At 41.0% G+C, this 24,521-nt stretch overlaps 1 protein-coding gene across 7 annotated transcripts in view; it reads right to left on the bottom strand.

The window, feature by feature from the left end:
• Nucleotides 1-24,521, bottom strand: part of LTBP1 (latent transforming growth factor beta binding protein 1) — a 406,687-nt gene that overhangs the window by 259,490 nt on the left and 122,676 nt on the right. For 6 of the 7 annotated variants that reach the window (XM_032352967.1, XM_032352969.1, XM_032352970.1 and 3 more), the window contains exon 4: nt 6,339-6,508. In XM_032352967.1, the coding sequence (XP_032208858.1) occupies nt 6,339-6,508 (170 nt within the window). The remainder of the gene's footprint in view (nt 1-6,338; nt 6,509-24,521) is intronic. The other variant, XM_032352968.1, reaches the window with a different exon arrangement.

Raw genomic sequence — 24,521 nt, 5'->3', positions numbered from 1 at the left:
TGACCTGCATTTTCAAACTGCTCCTCCCCTGAAGATCTCCCAATCACAGTCCGTCGCATGCAGAACAATCTGGCTTGCATTTCCTCAACTCTACAGATTGCATCTACATTTGTCTTTACCCAATTGCCGGTTCAGGGTTTCTCTCTTCTTTTGGGAAGGGCCAGCAGGTGAAGGATGAATTTGATCTCTCTTCTTCACATCACCTTCTTTCTGTCCCATGGTGGGCTATCTGAGCCATACCACAGACTCAACCCCTGTGAGGACTCAGACTGGCACTGGGCACCAGAGCATTTTAGTAGTGTTTTTATCTACCTTCTTGAAGTGGTTGGGATAAGCAGAACCGTCCCGGCCAAACAGGGCTGGCTTCGTAACCTTTGGATTTGTTTTGCCAAAGAAAAAACTCCTTGTCAGCTCTGAGCCTTTGCAGAAGCATTGCCTTCCCACAGTGAGGACAACCAGGAAGTGCATGGTTTTACAGGGAATCTCTTTGCTGTATCAGTCTGCAACCATACACACTCCTCACTCCAAACACAGGAACTTGCTGTTTCAAGGGGGAGACCTAACCAGCAAACCCTGAGATGCTTCCACACCTTGTTATGCTTCTTGATGTCACTTGGAACAAAGCCTGGGGGCTCCTGCTAGCACACTCAACCAGTGTCACTAGAAGTACAAAGCGGAGGTCTCGTGCCCAAGGGCCCATGCTCTTCACTGTCTGGGACTGGGGGCTACAGTCATGCCAGAACTGAGATGCAGGGGCTTAGCCTCACTGCTGCTGTGAGAACAATGGCGTCTTTGCCTCCCCATCTCCAGCCTGAGAGCCGGGTGACTACTCCACCTTCATGTGGGGGAGCCAGGAATTTCAGGTAGCCTGGGATCAGCCACTGGCTGGTTGCTGAGTTGGCTGATCTGTTTCAAGGACCTGAGAGAAGTCAACAGACACCACAGGATCCAGGGCTAAGGGGGTCCCAGTGCAGGCAGGATTATATTTTCTTCTGTCAAGAGGGGCCCAGCGAGGGAGGCGTATCTGCTTCCTGAACCACGATGGCTGCTTCGTCAAGCAGTAAGGCTACACTTACCACTGAAAATAGTGAGCTTGTCTGAACTTCTGTAATTTAACAGGACCATGTGTCTGAAAGGCCAGCAATCCATCTCTCCCCCGTATTTCAGCACATCGGGGGAAAAACTGGCAATTCTTTCAAGAATCTGACTTGTATCTGCTTTTAAAACTTTAAAAAGGTAGTATGGGAAAGTGGACATGTGTCTTTCCTGAAATTTAAAATTTAAATGAAACTTGAAATTAAATTTAAGATTTAAATGAAATTAAAGAAAATCTAAATGAAATGAAATTAAAACTGTAGGTGGCCTTGAAACATACATAACCTGTTTTAAAAGTTAAGTCCACCTTGATAGGAAAACAACTGGAACTGGCGACGGAAAATCTGATTTAGAGAAGTTTAAATTTCTAAATATTTCCAAATCCTAAAATGCAATAGAAAAAGAGACAAAGCGGATGTATATTTAAGACAGGGATTGCCCAGTCCTTTAGCTCTTAGAACTCTTTGCAGAACCTCCAAACCACTTCAGTTACATGAATATTTCTGCTCTTCCTAATGACCTCCTTTTTAAGTAAGTCTACCACCTTCCTTAGGAAGCTGTCTAGTACTTACAACCCCGAAGATAAAAATGTCCTTTCACCATAGATTATAACAAATAATCTCTGCTTTTAGCATCATCAAGCATCCCACGGTGTTTTTACTATAATAGCAGACAATCGTATGGACGCTTACTACCTTCGAGGCCTTTTTCTAGCAAGTTATGCCAAACTAATCTCTTTTTTGTGCGAATTATTTGGGTTTGCCCCTGAACGTATGCTATACTAATAATCTCGACTGTTTTTTGTAAAATGATCTTTCAAATGTTATCAAGTCACTTGAACTTTTCTTCCTCTGGGTTATAAATACTAAAATAAACTCAACAGAATTTGGTTTATATACTCAATTTTTTCCTAGAAGTCACCAAGGAAGATACTGGATAAAGCAGACCCCTCAGCCCATACCATACTTAGAGAGAGCCCAAGGAGTTCCATTCCTGGAGTTCATGCTAAGTCTTTTGTTAACTATACACACACACACACACACATATATTACTTTAAAATTTTTTTAACATAACAGGGCTTTTAATATATGCACAGGTCATACAGCCACTATGACTACCTAATTCCACAATACTTACCAACCCAAAAGAAACTCCTTATCCATAAATAATCACTCCCCCTCTCCTCAACTCCTAGCAATCACTAATCTACTTTCTGTCTGTATGGATTTGCCTGTTCTGGACATTTCGTATAATGGAATTATATGTGATCTGAATCATTTTTTGTCTGGATTCCTTCACTCCACATGTTTTCAAGGTTCATTCACGCTGTGGCACGCATCCGTATTCCATTCCTTCTTTATGGCTGAACGACCCCTTGTAAGATACACCACATTTGGTTTCTATTTTCATCAGATGAGAGACTTTTTGGTTGTTCTCACTTTTTGGTTGTTATGAATAATGCTATGGACATTTGTATACAAGTTTCTGTGTGAACACATGTTTTCAATTCTCTTGGATATATACCTAGAAGTGGAAACGATGGGTCCTACAGTCACAATGTTTAACTTTTGGAGGACTTCAGGTGATACCTTAATGTGATTTAGTCTAGCCAGATGGCAGTTACCGGTTCATCCAATAAAAATGTTATTTCTGTCAATATTAAATGGCTTTCCTTGAACACAGGAGTGACATCCATTATTTTCCCAATTGCTGTGTGGCCTGCCATTCTAACAGGAAAGGAAACTGGACTTATCAGACAAGAGTGGTCTAGTAGTTCATACATTTTTGGCTGCCTTTGAACTAATGGAGACGTATCTGAGATCACGATGGTGAGGAGGGTGGGCTGCAGGGATAGGGACAATGAAGGACAGCTGGTGACAGACAGAGCCTCTTGGACAGCTTTTAGCTCAATGGGTATGACCTAGCTACCTACAAGCCCAAAACCTAGAAGTTTTTTGTACACTGACAGACTAAGTCACTAGATCGGCACCTGGCATACTTGACCACCCAGGAGACTAATCAAGCCAGCCACTCAAAAAAAATAAATAAATATATATATTTTTTTAACAACCCATCTGCTAAGAATGATTTTCACATTTTTAAATGTCACATTTGTAATAGTCACGTAAGAACCTATCTATAACATCCTCACGATTATGAACCTTGGCTCACCAAACCTGCAGTATTTACTATCAGATCCTTCAAGGGAAAGTTTACAGACCCCTGCTGTAGCGGATACTCATGCAAATTAAATTCTTAAGACCAATGAATACAGCATAGCCCCACTATGAATCTGTCACTAGCGATAACCAGTAAGCAGCCAACGCCCAACACAGGATGTCAAGCGACCTGGGAAGTGACTCAGAAGGATGGCAAAGCACAGAACGAAAACAGGGAACGCAGAATGTGCACAGTGGTAAGGGATGGCGCATCAGGTCATCAAATCTCCGGGAAATTCTAATAAAATGCTCATGCTTTACAGCAGAGAACACCTCCGTAGCAATGAGGGAGTTCGTTTCTGCCTATCTACTTTATCTAGAGAGTGCTAGACATAACATATTAACACACTTTGCTTTACTGGACCCATCACATACACCCCCCACCACTGTCATCCTTTTCCTGCTCCTTCTGACCATTTTCTCTCTTGGTCTCCTGGGCATCAACAGCAAATCCTTATTCACTTGGGCTTGCAGGGCTATGGCTCCCCTATTCCAAGGTGGTTAATTTACACCATGCTGAGAGCTCCCAGTAAGTATCGTGAATGCTGTTTGCATGGTACTATTAAACTTACATTCACTACAGCAGACCACCTCTTTTATTTCAATTCAACAGGGAAAACAACCCTTGGCTTTTGCCAACCTCAATGTTTTCTTTAGTTGCCGAAGTTTCCCAAAAGTAACGACGGTGGGCGCTGGTTGCTAAGTCTCTTTCCAAGACATATTATCCCTACCTGCTGGTAATATCTTCTGTTTTTCTCATGAGTCAGGATGATCTACACCTAAAACTGGACCTTAAAATTCTTCAGCAAAATGAGAGTTTCGTCTGTTTATATTTGATCTCTTCTATAAGGATGAAAGTAAAGACATTAGAAGTTCCTGCTTTTCCTGGACTTTGCTAACTTTCTCTCCCTTTCTATTATATGTAAGGTTTCCTTGGGGGCTCTTTTCACCTAAGGCAAAGACATTACCTTTAGGTTCTTAGTATTCCTTGTCCCTCCTTTCTAGTTTTAATCTTTCTATTGTTGTTCTCACTCAATTTTGCCATATCCGTATCCTCATGGTCCTGCCAAATTACCTCTTTCTAAAACTTTCCTATTAGCCTTCCAGCTCTCAACAGAGTTCTGGGCTCAGCAAAAAATAGCCACATCTCCTTTCCTGGCCTTCCCAAATGCCTATTTCAATTAGTTCCTAAGCCTTTTTTTTTTTTTTTTTTTTTGAACAGCCACTAACTTCTGGGGAGTTTGAGCAGAGAACCCCATCACTGTGATTATGTGTTAGCCTGAATTACTTTACTAGTTCCCAGCTGTGGAAAAACGACATTTAAACAGAATGGGTGAGAAATTTAGGGGCAATACAGATAAACTTCTCTTCCTATTTTTCTAAAATGTAATTTCATCTTCCAGAAGACTTTTCTGGTCCAGAAGACCTCTCAGAAGGTCGGAGAGTTTAAAATACACACACACATTGTGGGACCCGTCATTCCAATAACAAATCATCAACAAATCAAAACCAGTATTATCTCTAGTTTTATACCAGTGGTTTTCAGACCATCTTTTCCTGATGTTTCCATACAGTTCAAAATTCTCTCCTTTACCAGTATGAGTATAAGTTTCCAAAAACTCTCCTCCTATCACAATCTAAATCTGGAAAGCATCTATGAAATCCTTGATCTATATAAAAATCCAAGGAAATAATAAATACCTCTTTGGGGTTATTTTTTTTTAATTAAGAGTAGACAAATACTATATACTCAGGGATATTCACAAAGAATAAGTTATGAAGCACTTAAATCAAAGGATCTTTAAAAACAAGATGGACACCTCGATTGTTCCACACATAATGGGGAAGTGTCTTGCCTAGTGGACAAGGAGATCATCTATAGGATTTCTCCACTGTTCCCTTTTGAAAATCCCCAGAGCTTGCTTGTCCAGTCAACCTCATCCAACTACTATTGCTCTGGGGAATCCAGCCTCAGGTCACTGAGCAGAATTTTCTCAAAACAAAACAAAACAAAAAACAAAAAAAAACGAAAAGTGCAACGTGCAAACCTTACATGAGATACTCTTTTTGTTAAGTCACCAATTCTCAGGGAAGAGTCAACCACTCTCGAACGGTGACCAACTCAGGGAGGTGGCCCAAGTCCATGGAACCAAACCCATGCAGACAGAGATGTCTGAAGGACCCAACAGCAGTAAACACTCTCTCTCAGCTATCCTCACTCTTTTTGGTGGTGAAAGACACTCCTTTTCAACCAAACAACTGGCATTCTCTTTCATTACTTGTGGCGGAGGCAATCAGTCAACGTGAGACGGAGCAGGAAGCTGCTGGAACGAGCGCGTGCGTCTCGCTCTCTCGGCTCTGAACTCCAGAACATTTCCTCCAGATGCTGCCAGCAGACACTCTGTAATACCTAAACCACAAATCATCACATTCCCCACCCTTTGAGCCAGGGCTTGTCCTTGAGCTTCCCACATAGCGAGATATTAACCAAGCTGGCCACCGATACAATACACTTTACAAACTCAGACGAAAACCTGCCACACCATCCACGCCATATACTGAAAAGTGGAACTCGGGTCATAAAAATAGCCACCGGAGGTGAACCTCAGAGAGTAATGCAGGGCATTTCAGACATGTCAAAGGGCATGAATCCTGGCTATTTTACTAAAGAAAATATGTTATCAATGTAAACATGTCTGGCATACAACTGTATCTAAAAGGAGACCAAGCATGTGTCAGAAATGGCGCCATCTTGCAGAAATTACAGGCAGGTCACTGCAGACTCTGCCAACATCCAAGGAAACTGCCATTCCTCAAAAATATAGAAAATGGGCTGCTGTCTGGTTGTTTTGGGAACCAGGGTGGGTTTGTTGTGTTTGGGTTGTTTTTTGGTCTTTTGGTTTCTTTTTTTAATGACTCTTAGGTTTTATCTACTGTGACACATTAAAGCCATCTAAACCAAACAAAGTATTTCCAAACTATGGTACTGTAACTTAGAAAAATCGTTGACTGGACTATACTCACACTGAAAAGGTGCCGGGACTTGACCCTGCCCGTATCTCAAAGGGAACGAACCTTCGGTGGACTGCTCTCCCGAAATCACCTTCTGGGCTGCAAAGTACTTAGGCTTGAGCACGTAATCCTGGGTCTGGCCATGATGAATCATCACATTCTGTGAGGACAGGGGTGTCACTCTGGGAAGAAACAAAGCCGGGATAGGGAAATTAATTATGAATTTTTAAAGCTAAGGTGGGAAAAACAAGAAATTTAACTTAGGAAACAGACTCCACACCAGGCTCAGTTTTTCCTTCAAATACTGTAGTTGCCAATTATAATACTAGGAACTAAACACTTATATGCTTAGAAACCTTAACACAGGGCACCTGGATGGCTCAGTAAGTTAAGCATTCAACTCTTGGTTTGGTCTCAGGTCATGATCTGGGGGTTGTGAGACTAAGCCCTGCATTAGGCTCCACACTCTGTCTCCCTCTCCCTCACTTGTGCACACACGCACGTGTGCACACACAAACACACACTCTCTCTCTCTAAAATAAATAAATCTTTAAAGGGAAGGAAGGAAGGAAAGGAGGAAGGAAAGGCAGAAGGAAAGAAGGAACCTTAATGTAAAAAGGGACTGTGCCTATACAGTCCAGAATAGGCTGAACAGACCACCACAGACGGAGTCTATCACAGGATTCAGAGCAAAGTTAGTACAGCCTGTATGCAGTACACATGACATTTATACATAAGAAAGACAATGACCTATACATGAGAAGGGTCCCATATTTAAAAAGCACATTTTATATATACTGATAAGTAGACAGTATTGGAAATGCAAAGAGGGGAAAGGAAGAAGGAAAAACAGAAAGGGGACTATGAAAGAAATTCCCAGGTTGACCAGTTGTGCAAAATCAACAGTCAACAATCAGCCTGAACAGTAAACGGTGGGACCTTCCTAATGTCAGAAGGGAAGATGGGCAAGCTCCTTGAGCCTCACGCTCCTAACCAGTACCATAGAACCTCTGTCACACACACAGGGCAAAGAAGAAAAGGCTCATAAAAATTGTGAACCCAGGGGCGCCTGGGTGGCTCAATGGGTTAAGCCGCTTCCTTCAGCTCAGGTCATGATCTCAGGGTCCTGGGATCAAGTCCCGCATCGGGCTCTCTGCTCAGCAGGGAGCCTGCTTCCCTAACTCTCTCTCTCTGCCTGCCTCTCCATCTACTTGTAATTTCTCTCTGTCAAATTAATAAATAAAATCTTTAAAAAAAAAATTGTGAACCCATAAAAACTGGAAAAAAAGAATTTTTTAAATTATTTCTTGAAATACAATTATGATAAGGAAGAAACATTCAACTTTTTCTAGTTAACATTTAAATATTTTATGCTGCATCTCATAATAACTAAAAACTGTACTATTCTGGTTAAATGTTTTATAATGACTAGTTCCTGAGAATAACAACAATGGTAAGAATAACTAAGCACAATCTCATTTCCTCACTGTCACAAGTCAAGAACCTTGGGGACTCCTGAACACAACCACCCTCTGGCCCAGCCATTTTCGAGGACAGTTCTCTTTTGTTCCATGTAATGGAAACCATTCTTTTTTTAAGTTGGGTTTGTTTGGTTTTTTTTAATCTGGCATAGTTAACATACAGTGTTATATTAGTTCTGGGTATTTTATCCAAACAATACAAAAATACTAATTCAAAGGGATCATGCACCCCCTGTGTTTACAGCAGCATTATCTACAATAGCCACGACAAGGAAAGAGCCCAAGCGTCCATAGATAGATGAATGGATAAAGAACATGTGGTAATATATACATGACAGAATATTATTCAGCATGTTAACTTTAAAATAATAAGCCTTTGCCCAGATTTAAAATTCCCTGGGGAACAGGACTAAAATTATTAGCTAAACCAGATGAATAAATAATCAAATAATATAAAGAAGATATAACCAACTAATTCCAGAAAATGCTTTATTGCTACCAAAACTGCTGGGACAGAGCATTTTTACAGCAAACAGAGCCTATGGAAGGAGACCTTTCCAGTGTAACCTTGAATTTTATCGAATGTGGCACATTAAAACCACCTCAATCAATCAAAATATTTCCAAACTATGATACTGGAACTTAGAAAATGGTTGACTGGGATAGACACTGATAAGGTAATCCAAAGCCCCAAAGAGTGTTCCTAAAGAGGGACTCTAGATGAGAGGAAGAAATGACACTGTGACAGGTTGAGTATGAAAGGTCAACCATCAAGCAACCCAAAACAGCACCACACAGTATCTCATCAAAATCGGGAACAGTCCCGAATAAAGTCAGCCTGTTTGGCTGACTCTAACTAGAGCTGACGAATGAGTTCTTCTGTGGGACAGGAAAGCCTAGGAAAACCCACCGTGGGCCTGAGTTTTCCCAGACACAATTCCATGGACGGGCACTCCCTCTATCACTAGACTAATGACTTAAATTACTAAAAGCCTAAGTAAGGCTTAATGCTATAAACACTTTTGTTTTGATGATGTAAGTGTTGGTTTGAACTTTAAGCATGTTTGGTTGGGATCGAGTAGAAAGCGTAACAGCTGGACACATCTGGCGGTGAATGATAAGAACCACACGTCTACTCCATCAGCCTCGCGCAAGCGGGAAGCCCTTCTTCTCGTCTCTGGAGCAACTCACTCCCCAGCTATGCTGTCATCCTGTCCCGATGCTGCTGGCGCACCTGTTGGCAGAAGTACTTCTGTTGGCAAGAGGACAGCATTCCAGCTCTGACCGCTGCCAGGTAGGATGGACGCAGGGCGGGCCAGGTGGGAGGTGGGGAGGGGGGGTCTGCCTGCTAGTCAAGGTCCTCCCTTTTCTCCCCTCCGAATCAAAAAAGTGAGAGGCACCACAAAATGAGCTGAAAGCTTATGTATGGGCTCCTCTTCCCTACACCTACCTGGAAAGTGATGAGCAAACAAGGAAGACGGGCTTACCGGGACTTGAACTTGAATAAAAACTCTCAGCCAGTCGGGACTTAGGGAAATGAGCCACTGTAATGGTACTGAAGTGTCACTAGAATAGAAACACTAGGCAAGTCGCAAACACAGCGCAGATACGGAGCTAACCTGAACGGCACTTCCCCTTCCTCCATCACCTTTCCTTTCCCCCAGGGCAAGAGTGTCAACACGCAGGAACAGACTGAAGTCACTGTGCAGGACAGCCCCACAAAGAAAGAAGCAAAGCCACGGACGGCGGCACCAGCTGGGGCAAATGGAGGAAGCCGTGCCATCACTCATTTCACCAAGCCAGGATTCGCATTCTCTTCTCTCTTCCTCCCTTCACGGCTGGCCTCCACTCTGCCCTCTAATGTCACCATTCAGTTACTTCCACTCCAGACCACCTCGTTACCTCTTACACATACATATCCTCTTTAACTCTTCTCTTTTGTCTAAGTATTTCAGGAATGATCTCCCTCCTTTCATTTCAATTGGATTTTCTCCATTCTTTCCTCTCCCAGGGCTGGGGGGTGGGGAGGCTTGTCTATCACTAGTGAGCATAAGGTGTGTCAGAGCATTACAATTTTATTTATTTATTTAGAAAAGATTTTATTTATTTATTTGACAGACAGAGATCACAAGTAGGCAGAGAGGCAGGCAGAAAGAGAGGAAGGGAAGCAGGCTCCCGGCTGAGCAGAGAGCCTGATGCGGGGCTCGATCCCAGGATGCTGGGATCATGACCCGAGCCGAAGGCAGAGGCTTTAACCCACTGAGTCACCCAGGTGCCGCACGTTACAATTTTTTTTTTTTAAGAGAACTAAATATTTGAGAAAATTAAGCTAAAAATGAAAACTGTAGGACCTCTGGTTCAAAATGGGGGGTTTTTGTTTTGTTTTAGATACCTAAAATGTCTCACCTACCTCCAAAGGTTTCCTTAACATTATAAGGAATAAAAAAAATTTAAACCCAGAGTTGACATTCGGCTGTTACACAACAGTACAGCCACACAAGTCATTAATATATGGAAATATTCTGTTCTAATAAACAGCTGCTATCCCAAGGCCCTTAGTGCTCCTCCCTCCTCCCAGCACTGGGCCTCCCAGAACATACAGCCCTCAATCCTGTAAAGGAGTTAACACTTAGCCAAGCTGGATTTCTAGGTCCCTGTTCCAGCATGGCTTTGGATTCGTCAATACCTGTGCCGCAAAGGGGACTAAACATGGTTCGCTGTACCCATTAATAAACACACAAGAGATATTTCAAAAAATCTGTAAGATTCAAATTGGATTGAGAAATGCTGACTGTTGTAGCAGCCAGGAGGAATCCATGGCCTGAAAAATATCTTCCTAATTTCTTTTAGTTCAACCTGCAGTAAGAAGTCCATTTTACTTGGAGATCCAATCCGTGTATATACATATAGGTCTGTGTTTTTATTTAACTAAAATAAGTGTTATAAAACATTATTTACCCTTAGCATGTGTAGGACACTTTGAGATTTTGTCCGCTCATCTGTTTTTTTAAGTGACAGTCCTGAACCACTACATTGATTTCATGACTTCATGACTCCCTAATGGGTTGCAACCAGTAGGCGTAAGGGCACTAGTCAAGAGTGAGGGCACAGGAACAAAGGAGACAATCTTCTCAGGGAAGCACAGAGGAGTTTTAGACCTGAAACCAAGTAAAGCAAAGGGTGATTTAAAAAAAAAAAAAAAAAAGTAGAGCTGAACACTGGTGTCGTGACTAAAAATCTTTATATAAAGGCAGTTATCCTCCCCAACTCTAGCCACCAGAACATCCAGAAGTCAGACTTCCACCCTTCTGAGGGGTGAAAAAAATGCATACTCTTCTCTAAAAGAAAGGAACTATGTTGTATAAACCACAAAACTTACTGCTCCCCACTCCCAGAGCAAGGTCTTCTCATTCTTGATTCTGGATTCCTCTAGCTCAAAGACTGGTCTCCCGTTTTCCCCCTGAAAAGATGCGTGCCAGGAAATCAGGAAGACAGGGAGTTCCAGGAGAATGATCCCGGGGGGAAAAGGAGTCACAAGAATGGAAAATACAACTGCAATGTTGGAGACACTTGACTATCTGGTATAAAATGCAACCACTGGAAAGAAAAATGGAGAATACATTCAAACGTGATACTAGGACACTCTTCTTCAAGGAGCATACATGAGAGCGAACCACGACACACACAGAGAGACCCCAGCACTGAGTGGTACTCCCATGGACAAGATATTGCAAATGCTGTAACTGTCAGGAACAACCGGGTTCCCAACTCTGGTGATATTAATGTACAGAGTTAGCCAGAGAAGGTTGGAAGATTCTAGAAGAAGAGGAGAAGGGGAGGCAAGACTGGGATGGCCACTGCCCTCACCTTATGAAATGCCAAGTCATCAGATAAGATTCATGACCTTGAGAGATGATGTTGACAAGAAAAAACAGAGGCACAATCTGCTCTTGGGGTATACACAAGCTACGAAAATGAAATAATGATTTGAGAGAAAGGGTGGGGAGTGAGAGGTGAGGTAAATGAGCTAAATCTTCACTTTCTATGGCAGGAAGTGTTTAGACAGCATTTAAAAGGAATAAATGAGGAAATGACTGGGTGAAGACAAACTACCCGAAGGACCAACAGGACTTAAGGTTTAAAGGCAGGACAGTTGGGGGCAAAAGGAAAAGGATTCAGGTGACAATAAAGGTTTCAAGCCTAGTTGACTGGACAGTTATTTTTGTTCAAGGCCAAGGGGAAAAGAAACCGCAAAGAAGCATGCTGAGTTATGGCAGGCAGAAGAAAGGGTCAGTTTGTGAGGACAATAATTACGTTCAAGACAGAACATGGAGCAAGTCTCCGAGGGGCAATTAGGGAAAGCCTCCAAGATGTGGAAAAGTGATGTTCTAAGAGGAGCCAACTTCTTCAAAGGCAAAAATGTTTCAGAAAAAAAGAACACAGAGCCACATGGTCTGGAGGATATTCACACTTAAGGGTAGGGACATAGAGAGAAAATTGGGGGGGGGGGGGGGATTAGAAGATAAACAAGAATAATGTGGGTCCCGAAAGAATAAATGGAAGAAAGTTCCTAGGAGGAAAGGAGAGAGCATCACCTGCCAACTGCAGCAGAAAAAGCAAGGAATGAAATGAGGAAAGGTTGTCGTGCCTGGGTTGGGAGGTCACTGGTACCATCCACAGTGTGTTTTCAGTAGTGACAGGAGTGTGGCTGCAATGGGCCATACACTTGATAGGTGGCATGCTGTGACACAGGGACAAGACAGACAAGGAAAAAGAGGCTGGACTTAGGGATAGCGCTGGCCATCTGAAGACCTGAGTCCGTGGAAACTTCTGTATCTTTATAAGCAGAGGGGAAACAATCGCATACAATTTCTTTCCTTAAAAGAAAGGATTAGTCACACACTGTTTACACTGCTGCCTTCAGAGTGGCAATTTTTGGCACACGTACCGACTAAACTTTTCCATATTTCTACTAGATTCATTATTTGACCTGTGGAATGGGTGGGAGGATCTGGCAAAACACAAGCCCCTTTCCACTTAAGGAAAGAGCTTTGGACCTCACAGAAGGAAACCCCCAACAGGCCATAAAATGTTTCCCACAGAAGTCCAGTCTTAAGGCGATCCAAACCTTTCCCCTCTGTGTAGCGTACTCAGGTTTATAATCCAGACTAAGAGAAACCAGAAGGGGAAGAAAACGGAGCTGGAGAAGGCCACGAAGAGTCATGTCCAGACTCTCAGGGCCAGTTTCTGCCAACAAAACTCAAGGGATCCTAGGTGGCCTGCATGGGTTCCAAGTTGTTGAGAAGCATGGGTACATGCTACTCAAGGGAGAGGCGGTGCACTCAAGTACACAAGATGCCAGCTACGGTTTGGTGGAGGAAACAAGAGTTCTCGAGATGCACAGAGGGAAAGACCAAGAAAAAACATACAGCTAAGAAGAGGTCAGAGGACAGCATAACACACATGTGAAGGGAGACTAATTTTTGTGGTGAGCCCATTCACACCGAATTATCTTTCAGACCAAGAAAAGGATTAGGAGGTAAAAGACTGCTGATGATGAGATCAAAGGGCAGCACAGACAGCTTGCCAGTAACAGGATAAGGCAGAGCCGGAGTCTGCCAGAACACACACAGTGGAAGTACAATGAAACAAGCAAACACAAAGTCTGGAGAACAGAAGGAAAGAGAAGAGTATATGAAACAGCTAAGTGTAGGGGATAGACCAGTAGGGGACTGAGGAAATGAAATGAAAGAAGGTAGATATTGCGGGGGGTGGGGGTGGGGGAGGGAATGCTTGGAAATGTAGTAAACTGTGGTGGTCATCATTAATAAACATGGAAAACAGAACCAAGTACCTTGGGAACCAATGGTCTTTGGCAAGTGGTTCTTCCCTGGAAGTGATTCTGCCCCCAGAGGTATGTGGCAATATCAGAGACATTTTTGAACGTGATGATTCAGAGGTGAGGGGCTCAATCCCGTGGGGAGGAGCCAGGGAGCTACTGAATGTCCTCGAGTGTACAGGATAGTCCTCCACAAGAAGGAATTATCTGGCCCCCAATATCAATAGGGCCAAAGCTGAAAAACCCTGTTATCAACACGTGCTACTATTATCAAACAATTTTAAGAGACATGAGTAAAGAGCAAATGGCCTGTGGGAATGGCCATGAAAAGCTCTAGAGGAGATAAAAATCTATACAACCTCCTATGTACTTTGTATCCCCTATGAGGCCAGGGACATAGACCTGGACTCAGATTGCCTGGCTGGCAACCTGGAAGAGGGTCTGGCCTATCCCTGAAAATGGCATGGAATAGCAATTTTTTTTTAAAAAAATCATTTACTAGAATTCCTTGCAGTAACAGTACAACATAGAATTGGAAAGAACTTTTTGTTAAAAAAGGAAGGGAGTGCACCGTGAAGAGACGGTGGGAAAAGAGTTGCCAGGAAGCCTTCTAAGATGGGTGAGTCCAATCAACCACACATGTTTAGTAATGCCAAGAAGGTCACATGTGTTCAGGGCTTGGCATGACCTGTTGGGGTGACAGACAAGGCTGAGAGCTGCACCTACAATTTCCCACATCTGCCTTTTCTTCAAATGGTCCTCCATATCCTAAGAAATGTCTAACTTGTGGTGTCTCACAACTGGCCCTCGAGAGGAAACCCGTGTCTCCGCACAGCCCTGGTGAGGAGACACTCTTTTGAACATGACTGCTACAAGAAAACATCCCAGGAATTCTCAACCCATCTAATCCCAAGTTCCTAGAAGAGGGGAAAATATAATCAAAGAGCTATAATGAAGAGGAAACTTTAAGAAGCAAAGGGAGAAAGACTTCCTCTTGGAGAGTTTAATGAAATAATCCCAGCCCTTCAGAAATAAACAATGAAGCTGGCTGAAATCAAGTGCTTGGTGGGGGGAAAGAAAGGAAATGGTCTAAACAACTCAATTAAAAGCCAGAGCTTGTCAGACTGGTTAGAAAGCAAGACCCAACTACACAGCTGCCTACAACAAACCCACTTTAACTATTATGACAGACATGTTAAAAGCAAAAGATTGAGAAAAGATTACACATGTTCACATGAATCAGAACAAAGCTGGAGCGGCTAGGACTATGTTAATACAGGCGGAGTAGATTTCAGAGCAAAGAATATTACTAAGGATAAAAAGGATCATTTCATAAGGATAAAGGGTCAATTCATCAAGAAGACACAAGAATCCTAAACAGCTGTGCACTTGATAACAGAGCTTCCAAGTATGTGAAGTAAAAACTGTTTTAAAAAAAAAAAAAAGCCATGATGGGGCGCCTGGGTGGCTCAGTTATTGGGTGTCTACCTTCGGCTCAGGTCATGATCCCAGGACCGTGGGATCAAACCCCACATCGGGCTCCCTGCTCCGTGGGGAGGCTGCTTCTCCCTCTCCCTTCCACTCTCCCTCCCTCCCACTCCCCCTGCTTGTGTTCCCTCCCTCGCTATGTCTCTCTCTGCCAAATAAATAAATAAAATCTTAAAAAAAAAAAAAAAGAAAAGAAAAAGCCATGAGAAACAGATAATTTTGTTGTTTTAGTTCCTGTTTCAATACCCGTTTAAAAAACTGACAGAACAAGTACACTTGAAAATCAGTACAGATATAAAAGACTTAATGCTATCAACTAAGTTAACCTAATTGACTTTCATAGAACACCCCACCCAACAACAGCTGAACACATGTTTTTCAAAATGTATTCAGAGTATTTACCAAGATAGACCATAATTTCAGCATATAAAAAGTGTCAGTAATTTTTAAAGGACTTGAGTCATACAAACTATGTTCTCTGGCCATCATGAAATTAAATCAGAAATCGTAACAGAAAGATCTCTGGAAAATCTTCTAAATATCTGTAAACTAAAAACTAAACTAAATTTGTGAACTTCAAAGCAACAAGAATCCACAGGACTAGAAGAGTCACAAAATTTGCATGGAACTACAAAAGACAGCGAATAGCCAAAGCAACTTTGAAAAAGAAAAGCAAGGTTGGAGGCATCCCAATTCTGGACTTATGTAAGTTATATCACAAAGCTGTAGCAATCAAGACAGCATGGTACTGGCATAAAAACAGACACAAAGATAATGGAACAGAATAGAAAACCCAGAAATAAACACACAGCTGCATGGTGAATTAATCTTTGGTAAAGTAGGAAAGAATATCCAATGGAAAAAAGAGTCTCTATACCTTCAACACGTGGTGTTGGGAAAACTGGATAGCAACAGACAGAAGAATGAAACTGGACCACTTTCTTATACCATACCCAAAAATAAATCCAAAATGGATGAAAGACCTAAATGTGAGGCAGAAAACCATCAAAATCCTAAAGGAGAACATAGACAGTAACTTCTTTGACATCAGCCATAGCAATTTCTTACTAAACATGTCTCCTGAGGCAAAGGAAACAAAAACAAAAATAAACTACTGGAACTTCATCAAAATAAAAAAACTTCTGCATAGCGAAGGAAACAATCAACAAAACTAAAAGGCAACCTACTGAATGGGAGAAGATACTCGCAAATGACATTTCAGATAAAGGGCTAGTATCCAAAATCTATAAAGAGTTTATTATCAAACAAACAAACAAAAAAATCCAGTTTAAAAATGGGCAGAAGACATGAACAGACATTTTTCCAAAGAAGACATACCAATGGCCAACAGACACATGCAAAAATGCTTAACATCACTGATCATCAAGGAAATATGCATCAAAACTACAATGAGATCTCATGCCTATCAGAATGGCTCCAAATTAACAACACAAGAAACAACAGGTGTTGGTGAGGACACAGAAAGGGGAATCCTATTACACTGTTGGTGGGAATGCAAACTGGTACAGCCACTCTGGAAATAGTATGGAGGTTCCTCAAAAAGTTAAAAATAGATCTACCCTAAGATCCAGCAACTGTGCTACTAGGTAGTTACCTAAAGAATACAAAAATAGTAATTCAAAGGCATACATGCACTCCAGTGTTTACAGATTATTTACAATAGCCAAATTATGGAAAGAGCCTAAATTCCCATCAACTGATAAATGGATAAAGAAGATATGGTGTGTGTATATATATGCATATGTACACACACACACACACAATGGAATGTGTGTGTGTGTGTGTGTGTGTGTGTATAGCCATAGGAAAGAAAAGATCTTTTATAGTTATATATACACATAGATAGATATAGATATATATAGATATATCCACAGAAAAGAATGAAATCTTGTCATTTGCAACAACTGGAACAGAGCTAGAGAGTATCATGTTAAGCAAAATCAGTCAGAAAAAGACCAATACCATATGGTTTCACTCACATGTGGAGTTTAAGAAATAAAACAACAGATCACAGAGGGAGAAAAGAGAGGCAAACCAAGAAACAGATTCTTAACTATGAGAACAAACTGATGATTACCAGAGGGGCAGTGGGTGGGGGCTGAGTGACATAGGTGACGGGGATGAGGAAGGCACCTGCTGTGAACAGGTGTTCTACAGAAGTACCAAACTACTATATCATACACCTGAAACCAATATTACACTGCATGTTAACTAACTGGATTTAAATAAAAACAAACAAACAAAAAAAGATGAACAAGTCCTGGGAAATACACAGTACATACAGCATGGTGGTTATAATTAATATTACAATATTTATTAATTTAAATTTCCTAAGAAGGTAGACTGCAAGTACTCTCACCACAATAACTTATGAATAAATGTTAATTAGCTTGATTGTATAATTATTTTACAATTACACATAGCAAGCCATCACATTGTAGACCTTAAATATGTACAATTTTTGTCAACTATAAAAAAAACCCCAAAGGATCAGGGCACCTGGGTGGCTCAGTCGTTGGGCATCTGCCCATGATCCCAGGCTCCCGGGATCGAGTTCCACATCAGGCTCCCTGCTGGACAGGAGGCCTGTTTCTCCCTCTCCCACACCCCATGCTTCTGTTCCCTCTCTCACTGTCTCTCTCTCTGTCACATACATAAACAAAATCTTAAAAGAAAAAAAAAAAAGGATCAAAGAAGAAATCAACAGAAAAACTCAAAATTACTTTGAATTCTGAAAAATGAAAACACAACCTATCTACATTTACAGGCTGCTGATAAACCACTATCAAGGAGCAAACGTGTAAGACTAAGCACCTGTATTAGAAATGAAAAGTCTCAAATCAATGACCTCAGCTTCCACAAAGACAAACTAGAAAAAAATGAAACCCAAAATGGAGAGGAAATGAAATAAAGGTCAGGGCAGAAATCAATGAAATACAGAAACAGAGAAAAATCACTAAGTGCAAAAGCTATCTGAGATCAGTGAAATTGATAAAACCACAGCTGGACTGATTCAAAAAACAAAGTAAGATGCAAATTCTCCCTATCAGAAATGGGAAGGGTGATGTCACTTATATACCCAAAAGGTCTGATAGAATAATTTGAAGAAGCCCCATTAGCCAAGGATGAAAAAATTTCAGCATTGGTAAGAAAAAGTGATGATCTGAAATAATTCATATGTGTTTAAATACAACCATTCAATCCATTCATCCATTTAAAAAAAATTCTAAGTGGGGACGCCTAGGTGGCTTAGTCGGTTAATATCTGACTCTTGATCTCAGAGTCATGAGTTGAAGCCCCAAGTTATTAAAAAAAAAAAAAAAAAAGACAAAAAATTCCTAACTCACCTTTGGAAAATGCTAGATCATCAACTCATTTCAAAACTGGTCATGAAAGGACAGAATCAAGCAGAGTATACCGTCATGTGATGGGTATTTTTGTATGTCAACTTGAAGGGTAATTTTGGATGAGATTAACACTTAAGTCTCTGCACCAGGTAAACAGAGGACCCTTCACAATGTGGGTGAGCTGAAGGCCTCCCTGGCTAACAGCAAACTCTAAGCAGCAGACTGTCTTTGAAATTTACCTGAACTACTGGTTCTCCATGTCTGCACCTGCTGGACTCACCACGTAAGCCAATTCCCCATCAATAAATCTCTTTATACATACATACATACTTGCTGGTTCTGTTTCTCTGGAGAAGCCTAATATGCCCACTACTTCCCTATACAAACTGAACCCCAGCCAAATAATTGAGGAAAGAAAATAAAAAAGGAACAGGATTAAAACACCACTGCTGGCAAAACCTTATAAGATGTAGGTGTTGATTACCAATGGCTGCTAACATCACAAAGAGAGACAACATGTTCTCCCCAATGGAAGAGAGGAGACTACTTATAAAGAAGTCCAATCAAAAATCAAACTCGAATCTGACCAAGCCTCGAGATCTATACACATTCATAGGAAATTCAGCGGGGCAGAAATACATGTGAGCATCACAGGGGTACCGCCAAACAAGCTCTCTAGTTTCTGCGAGAAACTTCCAGTAAAAAGAGGGGAGATTAAAAGATAGGAGAAACAGAACTCTAATGCAACAGATGAACATGGTTTCGATCTAGGAAGTACTTATGAAACATTTGGGGAAATTTAGATACCTGAAATTTTATCGATTTTATTTGTTTTGGGTAGGCTAATAGTCTTGCAGCTACTTATTAAGGGCCCGTATCATTTACAGATACATGCTGAAACATTTATAGGTTGATTTCAAAATAATCAGAGGGAGGCAGAGAAGCAGATTGAGTATAAACAAAACAACTAACTTTTGAGTTGTTAAGCATGAAAACTGGTGCATGGATATTTAAGGTTTTTTCATACTATTTTTACTGTTATTTTTGTGTTTAAACTATACTATGAGTTTATAAAATATAAGTATCCTACCACAATTACCTTTTGTGATTTTTTTTAACCTGTATCAAATCACATATTTACAGGTACTCTGAAAAGGAGGAAGCACTCTGTGAGTAAGATACCAATATTACTTATTCACAAAAAGAAAAAAGGAGACCAATAAACAGCAAGGGCGGGGGGGGGGGGTGAAACAGAAAATCACAGCAATGCATATCCTCTCTTTCCTTCTATTGTTAATTATTGAAGCTACATGCTAATGAGACAGATATCCTATCTACCAAGAATGAAGTAATTATTCAATGGCCCTGAAAAACCCTTAAGACTAAAATAATCAAAACCTTGAAATGGATTAAGTTATTTAGCAAGTAACCATGGAAGGAAATACTATTAATAACTAAAGTCCTAAGTTTTGTCAAAAATGAGCTGCCGCATTTGGTTACTTGGGACAATGTCCCTGAACACAAACTAAAAAGGAACTGTAGGCATCTATTTATCTGAACCAAGAAAGCCCAGAGGAAACCTAATTGAATACAATCCAAAAAAATTCCAAAATGTAAACAATAAGTCTTCTACTCTATTGGGGAACTGCCAACTGCAAGGCTTTTTAATCAAATTTTAGGAACCAAATCCTGACTCTACTACTTACTATGGGAAGGAAGAAGAGAATTACCTCAGTTTCCTCATTGTAATCGAAGAATAACATCCACCTCATAAAGTTAACATGAAGACAAACACAAAATGTGATTTTTTTTTCCCCCCTGATGTGGGGAAATACCTAGCACACCTAGTACAAAATCTGATATGCCCACAAGGGTGTTCGATTCTTTCTTTCTCCTCCACCAGGTAAGGAGGACCACACAAATACACAATTGCACCGCTCTGGTTATATTAGAGTTCTTATTCAGAAATGACTCAAATGTATAGTTAAGAGGAAACCAACATTTGTCTCAAAGTCTTATAAGTAACTTCAGACTTATTTTTAAGACCATGAGTTCAGAATGTTCCCATTCAGCAACCTTAAGATGAGTTGTTCAAGGGCACCTGGGTGGCTCAGTGGGTTAAGCCTCTGCCTTCGGCTCAGGTCATGATCGCAGAGTCCTGGGATCGAGCCCCACATCGGGCTCCCTGCTCAGTGGGGAGCCTGCTCCCCCACCCCTGCTTGCCTCTCTGCCTACTTGTGATCTTGATCTCTCTCTCTCTCTGTCAAATAAATAAATAAAATTTAAAAAAAAAAAAAAAGATGAGTTGTTCATACTGATACACTTACAAAGGAAAGCCCTCCGTGCTCGTGCAGGAGTCAAGGGACCCAGCACCACAGCTGCTATGAAATAAAGTTTGGCAGTTCCTCAAAAAAACTAAACACAGAATTACTGATGATTTGGCAGTTCTACTGCCAGGTATGAACCCAAAACAGATGAAGGCAAGGACTCAAAAAGATAAGTGCACACCAATGTTCATGGCAGCATCCTTCATAATAGTCAAAAAGGTAGAAACGACCCAAGATATGCCCTTCACGGGTGAATGGATAGACAAATTGTGATGTACACATTCAATGGAACATGACCCAACTCTACAAAAGACTCAAGTCCTGACACATGCTATAACGTGGGAGGACCTAGAAAATGTTATGCCAAGTGAAATAAGGCAGATTAAAAAGGACAAATTTTGTACAATTCCACTTTATCAGGTACCTAAGAATAGACAAATTTATAGACACAAAGTAGAATGAACAGGGATAAGGGAAGAGAGTTTTGTTTAATAGGTACAAAGTTTATGGTTTGGGGTGAGGAAAGTTTCAGAAAGACGGTGGTGATGGTTGTAGGACGCTGTGAGTGTAATTAATGCTAATGAGTTATACACCTGAAATGGTTAAAATGGCAAATTTTGTTATCTATGTTGTACCACCATTGGGGGAAAAATTATATAATAAAGATCCCAGATCTAATAAAAAAAAAAATAGCACTACAGTCAGAGAGGAAGGGAGAAGGCAGGTTTCTAAGCCCCTGACCTCCAGCCTCCAGTATTTCTGGCAATACAGCAATAACACTTCCTCATCTCAGCAAATTCTAAGCATGTTCTTGTCCCTTTTAGCCAACTTTTTCATATGCCAATTCTACAGTAATGACCAGGAATATGGTTCCATCCCCTATATTATCACTTCAGTCTTTTTTCCTCCTGCTTTCTGACACTCTTCACTTGAGTAGCCACTCCTTGAACCCACTGAGATTTCGGCGTCAGCAGCCCTAACGCCCTACATTCTCCAATGAACCTTTTCTTACAGCAGTGTGGGAATTAACATCCTGTTTGCCAGACACGGGAAATAACCTCTATCCACCTGCCTGGGAAGCTTTTCATACTTAATTGTGCTCCTTCTCTCCAAATTCTTCCCCCCAGCACTGTTGTAGCTGTCATATTTCATGAATTTGTTTAAGTCAGCTCTCCATCATGGACCCTGATGGCAGCAAGAAGAGACATTCATGGTTTTTGGTTTTGGATGCTAACTTCATACACTCCCTTTCATTGCCTGGAAAAATAGAACTGATAGTGGGAACACGTCAGACAAAACTACTCTTTTACTATTCCCCCTTCCCAATTACCAACATTTTCCTTACACTGAGCTCTCTGGTGGGCATCTAGAGAGTGTCAAGGACAGACACAATGAGTATGAGGATCCCAGGGCGCACTTCTCCAAGACCAAGGTCCTCACAGTGTTCAAGATGGCGGAAGGATCAGATTTGGTCAATTAAAATCATAATTCTGCCTGTACCACCAAACCTTTGAGCAAAGGGTCAGAGTCCTATCTCAGTTTCCTCGTCCGTAAAACAGAGGGATCTATGAGAAAAACCTCCCAAGTACGCTCCTCACCAGCTCTGAAATTCAGTTATAAACACATCAACAACCCTAACTCCAGTTAGGGAGTCCTCTAGTCACATTAAGAAATATTTAATGTGAGACGTATTTGTTTTTAATGTAGTATACATTTAGGTATCAGTTAAGTAGAAAGAGAATCTCTCAATGTTTTATTTCCCCACCCTGAAACTACATTAAAAAAGAAAATTCTTCCGATTTTTAAGGTGAATGCAATAAACTCTGTTTTCCCCAAATGGCCTTGTTTTTTTTCTATTACATTGCTGCTAAACTAGGTCACCTAAGTAATAAATATTGAAACCATTTAACCAAATTCAAACATCTGTTCCAATCCTCTCCTAGGGCTTGATCCAGCTGAAACAAAATACCCACTGCCCTACAGGACCCACAAGATCCACACTGTTGGAAAAGCTGGGCTTTTTCCTAAAACCAATATACCTGGAGAAAAAAATGTGGCTACTTCAATATGTCTGGAGAACAATGAGTACAGAAGTACATGAGGAGCCTCAAAATCCAACCCAGTAAATCAAGCCACACTGGATCCTCCTGTACTAGAACTAAAGAAGCCCTAAACTTCGGCCGGCGGGTATCCAGCTGAAAGCCTGGCGTGGTGGGCCTATTCAGAGAAGGCAACGAAGGCAGTCCTCTCCAGCTCCCATCCGCTAGGAGAGCTTTGCTCTGAGCGTAGCCATCACGTGTTCCACCGGAATATCTAAGCCAGTAACTCAAATTTGACTTCGGGGAAAATTATACTGAGTTTAAGAAACAGAAATGGTTTGGATATAAAAAGACACTTTTATAAAAGTTATTAAATACAAGATGAGAGCAAGCATCTCCAAGGCACATAAAAAGTAAGGGTATTAGATACAGAGATCTCTTTTAGAGGAATGACAAAACTGGTCACCCGACAGGAACGAAACAAAACCTCATAGGAAAATGGACAAGGATATGAATGGGCAATGTACTGAAGACTAAATCTGTTTTGTTTTTTTTTTTTTTAACTAGAAAGGGAGAGGTGGGAAGGGGCAGAAGGAGAGGAGAGAATCTTAAGCAGGCTCCACTCCCAGTGCAGAGCCTGACGAGGGGCTTGGTCTCACGATCCTGAGATCATAACCTGAGCCGAAATCAAGAGTCGGACCTTAACTGACCCACTCAGGCTCTCTGAAGAGTAAATCTAAAACGTTGTGGCATCCCAACCACACCAGTGATACAAACTTTAAATTGCTTCTGATATTTACTTGGCTCATTTTTTCAAATTACCAAAATTTGGGGGGAAAGAAAAGACAACTCCTGCCGACAGGAATATGAAGCAGGAAGAGCATCACTGGTGGAAATATGAATTTTAACAGAAGTTAGAAATCAATCTAGAAAAACCTAAATTCGAAATGAACATACCCACTGACCTAGTAATCACAGCCTATGATTCACTCAAAAGAAATAAACACCTAGAAGGTAAGCATATATTTGACATGTTTACTGAATCACTGTTTATAATAGCAAAGAAAAAAAATACTGGAAACAAACTGACCATTGGTTGAAGAATCATCTAATAAATCAGAACATTGGCAATGTGGAGTATTATAACCATTAAAAAGAATTCTATTCATGTTATGGAAGAGTTTCTATGATAGTGAGAAGATGATGATTCGGAAACATTTATGTATTATGCCCCTATGGTTTATTAAACAATTTTAAAAAACCACACATGACTATATGGGCATAAGAAATACAGAAGACTGTCCTCCAATTGTTATTAGTTCTTTGTGGAAGGGAAGGGATCCTGTTAAAGAGGGCATAAATTTTAACATCAAAACCCCATCAAGTTTTGATCACCTAGTTACTTGCAGATTCTACATAGTTGGGCTCCCAGCTGGGTGCAGAGTCTTCTTGAGATTCTTTCCCTTTTCTTCCCCCTGTCCCTCTGCACCCACCCCCATCTCAGTATGTGCACACACTCTCTCTCTCTCTCTCTCTAATAAATAGATAAAATATTAAAAAAAAAATAACTCTCAGGAGTTAAATATTTTTAAGTCTTTAAATTCCAGTTAATCACCATAAACACAATATTCGTTTCATGTGTACAAAATAGGG

This window comes from Mustela erminea, chromosome 7, assembly GCF_009829155.1.
Source record: "Mustela erminea isolate mMusErm1 chromosome 7, mMusErm1.Pri, whole genome shotgun sequence".
Classification (NCBI taxonomy): Eukaryota; Metazoa; Chordata; class Mammalia; order Carnivora; family Mustelidae; genus Mustela; species Mustela erminea.
This window is presented reverse-complemented; position numbering and strand designations above follow the sequence as displayed.